Below are 11,153 nucleotides of genomic sequence, written 5' to 3'. Positions count from 1 at the left end.
CACCTGTGTGCAGAGTGAGCATGCACCTCCCTTCACGCACCTGTGTGGACAGTGAGCACACACCTCCCTTCACGCACCTGGGTGCAGAGCGAGCACACGCCTCCCTTCACACACCTGTGTGCACAGTGAGCACTCGCCTCCCTGCACGCACCTGTGTGTAGAGTGAACATGCGCCTCCCTTCATGCAGCTGTGTGCAGAGTGAGCACGCGCCTCCCTTTACCAGGGGACATGTCCTCACAGGCCAGGGTGGGGCGCTGGGCCCCCAGGAGGCTGTCCTAGCCCTGGGAAGACTTTCCGTGGGGCCAGGGCTCCAGGACAGCAACTCAGACAAGCACGTGCCGCCCAGTGCAGCCACGCCCCCCTCGGCCTGGCAGAGCCCCCGGATCTGCACCTTGGGGTTGGTCTCCAGCCCCCTGCCTACTCCTGCCCTCGGGGTAGGCACTCTCCTTTCCAGGGCAACCTCTGCCCCTTGTCTGGAGCCAAGAAGTTTTCAAAGCCTTTTGCTGCATTTTCCATGCAGAGACTCTGGAACTGTGGATTCTAGTCAGAACTCTTCCAGTGACTCCAGGGCGACCGGCGCCATTGTCTTCCCTGCTCTGTCTGACTCTGACATGCCTCTCAGGTGGTACCAGCAAGTGCGCAGTGGCCCTTCCTGTGTGGTCTTTCTAGGATGCTGACTGAACCCCACTCAGGCTGTTTCTCTTTCCATACAAACAATCCGAACATTACCCACCTTCACCACTGTGGGTCACTGTGACTTTAAAAACTGTGATTTCTGCATAACTGAACAGACTTAGAAAATATATCTGAGAGAATTAGCAACAAATAAGAACAAGAGTTCAATGGATCAGAGCAGAAAGAACAAAATATGAATATGCAAGGGACATATCTGAGAATGAACCTCATTAATAAATTCACACTAAAATAATCAGATCCATGTTTTACCTACCAAATAGAAAATGAGGTTTTTTTGTTGCTGTTACTTTAATAGAACAAAATTATTAAAGTGCTGGTGAAGTGGTGAGGCAAATGCTCTCATCTTGGAAAGCACTGTGGCAATTTTTGTTACTGATGGACTTTAAAATGTTCATTTCAACCCAACTTTAAAACTGTCCATACCCTTTGACCCATTAAACTCATTTCTAGGAATAAATGAGAAGGAAAACAAAAGAGAGACACAAAGACTTCCACTGCAGTATTATTTAATAATAGAGCCTGGATGTTCATTAATAATGAATGCCGTCAATAAAAATCACACTGTTAAAGAATACTTATGATATGCTTTCATGACAAGAAAAATACTTTTGATATACTTAAGTGAAGTGAAGTGAAGTCGCTCAGTCATGTCCGACTCTTTGCGAGCCTGTGGACTGTAGCCACCAGGCTCCTCCGCCCATGGGATTCTCCAGGCAAGAATACTGGAGTGGGTTGCCATTTCCTTCTCCAGGGGATCTTCCCGACCCAGGGATCGAACCCAGGTCTCCCGCATTGCAAGCAGACGCTTGAACTTCTGAGTGAAGTTTAGAAAAGCATGACGCAACACATTGAGTATAAAGCTTGACTTGAATTCATTAACTATACGTGTGTGTGTGCATAGAAAAATGCAACAGAAAGAAGTGCACCAAACCCCTGTGGGATATTGTTCTGTTCTTCTTTATATGTTGTAAAGTATATTCTACAATTAGTGCCTATTATTGTTATAGTCAAAAGCAGTGCTTTTCCTTTCCTTTCTTTCTTTCCCCCCAGATTAGCCAGGCAGGCTGAGTCACCTCTTGCTTGTAAGCAGGAATTACTGACCGGACTTTCCCCACTCACCTCCCTGGCACTTGGGAACCCTTCTGTTCCCACCCTCTCCCGGGCCTGAGCTGCGGGCCTCACTGTCTGCCCCAGCCCCAGCCCCAGCCCCACCTCCCCACCCCTGCCTACTCAATGCTGTGCCCCTGCCAGGCCAGGAACTCAGGTCTGCTCAAGCCTGTGGCCCTTATGGACTGCAGCCCACCAGCCCTTCCCGTCATAGAAGTCTGACTCCACATTTTCCACAGACTTGCAAATTTGTAATCCATCTGGCCCTTTCTGTCTCTCTCTCCCTTCCCATATTCTTGAACCAATATTTAGACCAAGGAACAGACAAACCAGTTTTTCCGCTTGCTCCCTACCTTGTCTCTACATCATTTGCCCCCTCAGCTGGGCGCTCCTGCCTGTCAAGATCATTCCTGCCTTGGGGTTGCGGCCCACACATTACCCCTGCCCTTGGTGTCCTCTCCGACTGTAAGACCAAGACTCCTTCCCTCCCCAGGGTCTCCCCCGCCTGAACCAGCCTCTGTCTCTAGCACCATCTGTCCAGGTCACTCACTGTCTTGAGCAGACAAGGCAGCTCCCACTGCGTGGATGCACAGTGCTCTGAACCCTAGCACTTTAGGGACCTGGGAGCAGGCATATGGGTCTCCTGAAGAAGCTGGTAAAAGCCCAGAGTGCCCCACACACAGTATCTGATTCAGCAGGTAGGCGGTCGGGTGGGGGGCAGAGAATCGACATTTCTAACAGATTCCAAAGTCAAGCTGATGCTGCTGGTCTGGTGACTGTGCTTGACAGAAAGTAACAGGACACAGATTGGTGTCCTCGGGGCCACACTCTGGTTCACAGAGATGTCACATAAAAATCCTAATTTCTGTCTTTTCTTTCACAATCAGTGTGTCTGTCCACACTGAATTTTGTTTCCAATGTGGCTGGCACCCTCTGGCTGCCCACTCCACCCCCAAGTGGTACCCCACCTGCTCTCATCGAGTCCCAGCCTTCAGGGCCTGGCAATGAGGCACGCAGCAGGGACTTGTGGAGCCCCCATGCTTCCCAGACTGGCAGCCGTGGGCGTCCCGAAACCCTGCCCAGATGACCTGTCTTCTTCCAGACTTAGACTTCTTCCAACCCTGCAGCCCAACTACCATTCATTTCCAATGTTAAGCTCTTTTCCTGCTGCCTCAACTCTGAAAAACAGGGCGGTACACAGGTGAGCAGGCAGGGACAGTGGAACTGCAGCCTCACTGCCTATCTGCCATCCAAGAGCAGGGTCTCTGCAACTGTTGTTAAGAATCTCCAGGTGAACTCATCTTGAATTTAGGGTAGGCCCTAACTCCAATGACTGTGTCCTTTTAGGACGAGGAAAGGACACAGAGACGCAAGACCCTTCGCGTGGCCTCACAGAGCAGGGCAGCCCGGGGCAATGCAGCCACAAGCCAAGGAACACCAGGAGCCACCAGAGGCTGGAAGAGGCAGCAAGGACCCTCCACCAGAGCCCCCGCAGGGAGCAGAGCTCCGACAGCTTGATTTCAGCCCGCTGACCTCCCAAACTGTGACAGAGTGCATTTCTGCTGTTTCGCCAAGTCTGTGGCAATCCACTGGGGCAGCTGCTCCTTATCCAGCACCCAGTCCCTCCCGAGCTCCTGATCCGCAGCCCCTGCCGAAGCCGGGCCGCTGCACGCCGCCTCATGCACCATGCCCCTCTGCCAGGACTCTTCATTCTCACCTCCGTCTTCAGAAGGGACCCTCATCACCTCCTGCCCAGAAGGGTGGAATAGAGACTCTCCCCAAAGCAGAGGGACTCCCAATCCCAGGCCCCCCCCCCCAGACCACGCATCTTCCAGGGCTCCTGCTATCGCACCAGTCAGTCGCCCTTCACCCTGGCTTCCACAGCCTCAGCCACCCGAGCCCAGACCAATGTCCAACCTGGCCTCTCACTCCCCCTGCTGAGGTTTGCTCCCGCTGTTCCCCCTCCCTGGAAGGAGTGCCGTCCTCACCTCCCCAGATCTATGGGTGCAGACCCACCCACCTCTGAGACCATTTCAAGTGGCACCTCACTATGCTGTTTCTCCTGCTCCCCCTGCCCCTCACGACTTGGAAAATTCCAGAACACCAAGTCTGGGCCCTCCCACCCATTCTGAACATCCTGACCCTTTGCAGTGCCCTCCGCAAGGGCCGGGGAGGACCCAGCTCCTCAGCGCATCCCTCGGAGGATCAGACCCCAGACCTCATGTAAACAGCACACGGTTCCCAGCACCTAACTCCATGCCAGGTGTTAGAGATGCACGAGATGGCCCAGGTCCTTGTCACCATGGCAGTGCCTCTCTAGCGGGCACGTGGGTGGCACCAGAAAAAATATGTTGAATTTGAGTCGATTAAATTGAATCCTGGAGTCTGAAGGGAACTTGGTCTGGCCTCCCACCTGCAGGCTCGAGAGGCTTCTAGATTCTTTTTCTTTTCTGTCCTCATTTCAACTATTTTTCTTTTTCCCAACACCACAGTTCTCTTCCTGCCTTTTGATTTAGCTCTTCACGGAGGGAGAGGCAGAGGGAACAGCCTGCACTTCTCTCATATCCCTCAGGGCCCAGACTGGCCACCCTGAGGGAAGCCAGAAGTCTCTCCACTGTGCTCCCCAGCACCAGTGAGCCTGGGCAGGTGAGGTCCTGCCTCCCATCCCCAGGGCCTGCCCTGTCCCCGTGACCCACTGACTGTGCCCACCCACTCCAAGGCTCACAGCCATCATGCCTGTCTGAGCTGGAGACAGGGCAGACAGTGTGGGAGTCCCTGAGGGTGCTTGCCATTAAGCTGAGAAGCATCTCAACTTCTCCCCAGGAAGAATGCCCTGGTTGCCATGGTTACAGCAGAGCCCGGCTGCGGGCCAAGGCCTCCCCGGGCAGTCCCCACAGACCCCCCAGCCCCGCTGGGTACTTACAGCGCAGCCAGGCGAGCCCCTGGGGCATGGTGGTGCACGGGGTCTTGCAGAGCACAGACGCGCGTCCCCAGAGGTGTGTCTGCTCACAGAGGCCAGAGGAGGGCCTGCATGGCCCCGGTCAGCAGAGGGAGCCGGGAGTGAGGGAGGGCTGGCCTCGGGGGAGTGGCCGGGCGGGGCGGCAGGTGCCCCAGGCAGGGCTCCCCCTTATCTGCCTGACAGTGCAGGCGGCAGCCAGCGGGCGGCGGCCGTGGGCCCCATGGCAGCAAGACCTGGCCTGAGACAGCTGCCTCGGGGTCTTTCTTCAGAGCAGGACAGAGTCCCCTGCAGGCCTCGGAATCTGCGGCTGGCTCGTGCTTTCTCTGATTTCTCCGTCTGCAGCTGCTCAGTGTGAAACCTGGCTCTGGAAAGAGAAAGGAGGAGAGAAACCGATTATGTAAGCGTGGTGCTGCCACTCAGCCCCCGGCCACAGGCACGCAGAGCCGACCGTGCCGGCGGCAGCCATGGCCGGCTGGGCCCACAGGAAGGCCAGAGGCACACCGATCGGTCGCGGGACCACAGGGCATCCACAGGGCAGCCTCAGCCCAGGGGCGAGTTCAAAGGATACAGGCAGACAGCCTGGGGCCAAACCCAAAGCAGGACCAAGGAATGAATGGGCTGTGTGGGTTAAACCCAGGGAGCTTCCTGAGGGGAGGTCATCGATAAACTAGCTGAAAGACTTGGACTGCAGGGAGATTTTTTTTTTAAAAGCAGATCATTCACCACTCTACTCACTTTCAGGCTTAGTTCCATTCTCACATTCCAAATCTGCCTCCCCAAGTATGGAGTACCCAGTTAAATCTGAATTTCAGATAAATGATACAGATTTTTTTTTAGTATAATTATGTCATGAATGGGGCTTCCCTGTTAGCTCAACTGGTAAAGAATCTACCTGCAATGCAGGAGACCCTGGTTTGATTACAGGGTTGGGAAGATCCCCAGGAGGAGGGCATGGCAACCCACTCTAGTATTTTTGCCTGGAGAAGCCCCATGGACAGAGAGGCCTGGCGGGCTGCAGTCCATCAGGTGCACAGAGTCAGACAAGGCTGAGAGACCGAAGCACAGCACAACACATGTGAGTGCGTGTTAGTATAAGCATATCCCCGAGTGCTGCATGGGACATACTTGTGTGACAAAAATATTCACTGCTTATCTGAAATTCCAAATTAACTGGGACTCCTGTATCTTCACTTGCTAAACTTGGCAACCCTATTATAAAAATGCTGTGACTTTTTCTGAGTGTTCACTATCTGGTAGGCCCACAGCTAAGGCCTTTATAATCATTAAATCCTCACAACAACCTTCAGTTCAGTTCAGTACAGTTCAGTCGCTCAGTCATGTCTGACTCTTTGTGACCCCATGAATCACAGCACGCCAGGCCTACCTGTCCATCACCAACTCCCAGAGTTCACTCAGACTCACGTCCATCAAGTCCGTGATGCCATCCAGCCATCTCATCCTCTGTCATCCCCTTCTCCTCCTGCCTCCAATCCCTCCCAGCATCAGAGTCTTTCCCATTGAGTCAACTCTTCTCATGAGGTGGCCAAAGTATTGGAGTTTCAGCTTTAGCATCATTCCTTCCAAAGAAATCCCAGGGTTGATCTCCTTCAGAATGGACTGGTTGGATTTCCTTGCAGTCCAAAGGACTCTCAAGAGTCTTCTCCAACACCACAGTTCAAAAGCGGCATTCAAAAGCAGTTCAATTCTGCGGCATTCAGCCTTCTTCACAGTCCAACTCTCACATCCATACATGACCACAGGAAAAACCATAGCCTTGACTAGACGGACCTTAGTCGGCAAAGTAATGTCTCTGCTTTTGAACATGCTATCTAGATTGGTCAACAACCTTATGGGGCCATAAAGCTTCATTTTATCAATGAGGAACTCAAAGCCCAGAAAGGTTAAGACACTTGTCCAAGGCCACACAGTTTGTAAGAAGAGCAACAGGAATTCAACCACAGCCGGCTAATAAGTTACAGCTGGACATGGGGCTTGGGCCTTTCATATAGTCACCATCATTTATTCCTCATCCAGCTCTGTGAGGTATGGCTTGTTGTACCCATTTTGCATATGAGCAAACTGAGGCTCTAAGCCGCTGAGTTGGCAAGTGACAGAGCCGGCTCTGAAATTCAGCCTCTGATTCCATTCTGTTCCATTGTCTTGCCCTCTCCCTCTGGAATGGCCACAAGTGGTTGGCATGAGGGGAGAGTAGGTATGATCTGGGGGTCTTCTCCATTGTGACATCCATGGCTCCTCCACAGAATGATGGATGGGCCGACTCTCACCTGTGGAGCTTCCCAGCAGGCAGCAGGGCCGCACGAGAGAGCACAGGTGTCCATTCACCCCTGAACTTCCTCCTCCTACGACACTGGTAACCTTCCTGCTGCTACAGCATTACCACAAACACTGACCTGGCTGAAGCTTTTTGTCGTCACTGTCTTTGCTTTATTTAGGTTTACTGAGGTAGTAACTACCCATAGCAAAATTCGCCTTTTCCTAGGATACAGTTCTATGGATTTTGGCAAATGCACAGAGCCACATAGCCACTATAATAATCAAGATGTAAAACATCTCCATCCACCCAGAACGTTCCCTCCTGCCAGCCTGCAGTCAACCAGTCCTCCCGCCCTGGCCCCAGGGTGGGACTGAACCACCCCTGCTCATTCGACCAGCAGTTTTGTTTCCGAAACACCTTATAAGTGCAATCACAGAGCGCGGTCTTCTGTGTCCTTTCCCTTAGCAGACTGCCATCTGGGATTTAGCCAGGATGCTGCGTGTGTTGGTGACTTGTTCCCTTTCCTTGCTGAGTAGTACTCCACTGTGTAGACTCTATTCACCAGTTGAATGGCAGCTGGCTTGTTTCCAGTTTTTGACGATTGAGAACAGAGCCTCTACGAGGCTCCGTGGACAGGTTTTGGTGTGGATAGAACTTCCGTTTCTGCAGGCCCGTGCTGTAACCTGGTGGTCCCACAGCCCCTCAGATACCTCGGCCCTGCGTCCTGTGCACCGGGGCCTGGACAGCGCTTCCTGCTCCTGTCCTGCTCCCACCACCGGAACATCCACGGATCCAGACCTCCTACATGCACACCAGAATCCGCCTCTGCACCCCATCCACACCCCAAAACTCTCCCGGCCAGCTCCTCACTAAGATATCTCTCAGAAAGGCTTCTTCCACGTACCCTGGGCCAGCAGACTGGGATGGAGAAGCGGAGGAAGTGAGAGAAGGGGTCATGGTCCCCTTCAGGCCTCACCACAGAGCCCTGACCCTGGGTGCCACCCACGGAAATGGGAGAGATGTGTGAAAGCCAAGGAAGGCACAAAGCGGGCGCTGCCTGATGACACAGAAGCTGGACCCTTCTCTGGGAGGTGGAGGGCAGCGTGGAGGAAATCCCTTAAGAGAGTAGCCTTGCTGAACCCTGGGAAAGCTCAGGGGTGTCTGTCTGTCCATCTGCCTCTCTCTGTTGAGGAAGGGGGCAGGGAGGAGTTGAGAATCGCCTCTGCCTCCCCAGCCCCACTCTACCCCCCCAGCCCCACTATACCCAGGGGCTTAGAACAGTCCTATGGAACCTCGTGCAGAGAGAACTTGGACAAAAAAGCAAAAGCTGGAGTATTATTTTACATAGTTCAATAACAAACAGCATTTTCAAAGTCACAGTAGCAAGTGAAAAGTGAATGCTAATTTAACAGAACCATGACTTACGGAAGGACAAAGGCCCTGGGGAGGGTGTGTATGTGAGGGGAGGGGAGGGAGGCAGTGACAGGCAGCCACACGTTCACTGGGGGGAAGTCAACAGACAAAGGAGCAAGATGAGCATGTGAAAGTGAAAGGCACTCGGTCGTGTCTGACTCTTACAGTCCGTGGAATTCTCCAGGCCAGAATTCTGGAATGGGTAGCCTGTCCCTTCTCCATATGTGTAACTGAATCACTTTGCTGTGTCCCTGAGAGTAACACAACACTGTAAATCAACTGTACTTCAACTTAAAAGCAGAAAAAGATATGAATGGGGGTGCGTGGGAAGAATTAGGGCCACTTTTGCAACAAATCTATTACACCAACACAGAGCATCCTTCTTCCCAAAGAGGCCAGGCCTGACCTAAAACCCAGGGCATGGAGCGCTGAACCACCTGCCGCATCTCTGTAGGCAGGGCAGGGCCACAAGCGTCTCAGAGACATGCCACACAACCCCCTCATCTAGATAAGAAGAAACAGGGCTGGCGCAGGGAGCTGTCCCAAGACTAATACCCAGCCCCACCTCCTCCTGTGAATCAAGCCACTTTGCCCTTTGAGAATGTGGGAAGGGACATTATAGCAACTAGCAGTCCTGAGCAGTGAGTCACACATGCTCAATTTAAGGAGGAAGAAGAAAAACAGGACTGAGTTTAGGCCATGGGGGAAAAGAAAAAAAAGATAAACAAAAGCACAAATAGGAATGATTTTCTTCTGTTAGCCCAGAGTTTATATTTCTGAATAACATTTCATCCACCACCTCTGTTCTATCAGTGGAGTGAGGGTTCTAGAAACAGGGCACATGAATTACACAGGATCCACTCTTGGCCACATCTGAGTAGTCAGTGCCATCCAGAGATGTGGGCTGAGTCAGACCCTGCCTGGCCCCTTGGCTCCCGTTCCCTGTTCAGTAACTTCAAGTGTCATCTGCAAGTGAGGCTCTTTTTCTACCTGCTTTGGTCTGGGCTGGGCCATGTGACTTGCTCTGATCAGTGGGATGTGCCTGGGCTTCGGGCTTGTCCTCTCTTGCTGCTGGGAGGGCTTCATATCGTGTCAACAATCACAGGCTAGCTTCCTACAGGAGGCCCCAGGCATCTGAATGAGACCATCCTAAACTAGTCCATCTGGCCCCAGTCAAGTCAGCCCAGAATACTTGCCACCCCACAGAATCGTGAGAAATAGTCAATGTTTGTTTATTTTCAACCACTAAGCTTGGGAGTGGAGAAGGAAATGGCAACCCACTCCAGTGTTCTTGCCTGGAGAATCCCAGGGACGGGGGAGCCTGGTGGGCTGCACAGAGTCGGACACAGCTGAAGCAACTTAGCAGCAAGCTTGGGAGTAGTTTGTTACACAACAAAAGACAATTGATGAAGTCTGGAAGTGCATCATCTCTGCAAATGTTCTGTAAAAATCCCATCAAGTGGAATCCAAAGCATCTTCTGGGAGTGGTTCCCATGGTTTCTCTCCTCTGAATGAAACACAGACGGCTGTCAGCAAAGGTGTGCTTTCACTGCCCTAGGGCCCAGCTCAGAATCTTCTATTGGAACGTGAACTCTCTGGAATTCTGTACTAATCAATACTTTTGTCCCTGTGCTATATTTGATGTAGTTTTTGAAACAGTATTATAGCATTGTTAAACAAACCAAACAAGGTAGAAGAGAATAGTATAATGGACCTTCATACAGCCATTGTGAAAGTTGCTCAGGCATGTCTGACTCTTTGAGACTCCATGGACTGTAGCCTGCCAGGCTCCTCTGTCCATGGAATTCTCCAGGCCAGAATACTGGAGTGGGTAGCCGTTCCCTTCTCCAGGGGATCTTCGCAACCCAGGAATCAAACTCAGGTCTCCCGCATTGCAGGAGGCTTCTTTACCAACTGAGCCACCAGGGAAGCCCCATATAGCCATTATTCAGCTTCTAAAATTATCAATACTCTGTCATTCCCATTTCACCCATCCTCTAAGTTTTGCCCTAGAGTATTTTAAAACAAATCCCAGACATGCCATTTTACCAGTATGTTAAGATGTTTTTAAAAAATTACTATTATTGCACATTTCCAAACCAATAATCTCATATTAGGCTTCCCAGGTGGTGCTACTGATAAAGAACCTGGCTGCCAGTGCTGGAGACATAAGAGACACAAGTTTGATCCCTGAGTCAGGAAGATCCCCTGGAGGAGGGCATACAACCCACTCCAGTATTCTTGCCTGGAGAATCCCATGGACAGAGGAGCCTGATGGGCTACAGTCCATCAGGGGACAAAGAGTCAGACACAACTGAAGCTACTTATCACGCATGCACAATCCCTTATCATCTAACAGAGAATCCATGTTCAAGTAAATGCACACGTATAAGCCCCACAGTTAATTTACTACAAAGGTGCAAAGAACATACAACAGAGAAAGCATAGTCTCTTCAATAAATGGAGCTGGGGGCACTTCCCTGGTGATCCAGGGGTCAGGAATCTGCCCTGCAATGCAGGAGACTCGGGTTTGATCCCTGGTCAGGGAACTAAGCTCCCACATGCTGCAACTAAGCCTGAGTGCCACAGTGAAAGAACCCACATGCCTGAAAGTAAGACCCAAAGCAGCCAAATAAATAAATTTTTTAAAAAAGAAATAAATAAATGGAGCTGGGAAAACTGGACAGCCACATGCAAAAGGA

The 11,153-nt window shown here is 51.8% G+C and overlaps 1 protein-coding gene across 3 annotated transcripts in view; it reads right to left on the bottom strand.

The window, feature by feature from the left end:
- Positions 1–11,153, bottom strand: part of IL34 (interleukin 34) — a 61,249-nt gene that overhangs the window by 7,627 nt on the left and 42,469 nt on the right. For all 3 annotated transcript variants that reach the window (XM_040253554.1, XM_040253551.1, XM_040253553.1), the window contains one exon: positions 4,728–5,127. In XM_040253554.1, coding sequence (XP_040109488.1) covers positions 4,728–4,755 — 28 coding nt within the window. In that variant the 5' untranslated portion in view covers positions 4,756–5,127. The remainder of the gene's footprint in view (positions 1–4,727; positions 5,128–11,153) is intronic.

Source organism: Oryx dammah, unplaced genomic scaffold (genome assembly GCF_014754425.2).
Source record: "Oryx dammah isolate SB20612 unplaced genomic scaffold, SCBI_Odam_1.1 HiC_scaffold_13, whole genome shotgun sequence".
Classification (NCBI taxonomy): Eukaryota; Metazoa; Chordata; class Mammalia; order Artiodactyla; family Bovidae; genus Oryx; species Oryx dammah.
Note: the sequence above shows the minus strand (reverse complement) of the source record. Positions and strands in the feature narration are given on the sequence as shown.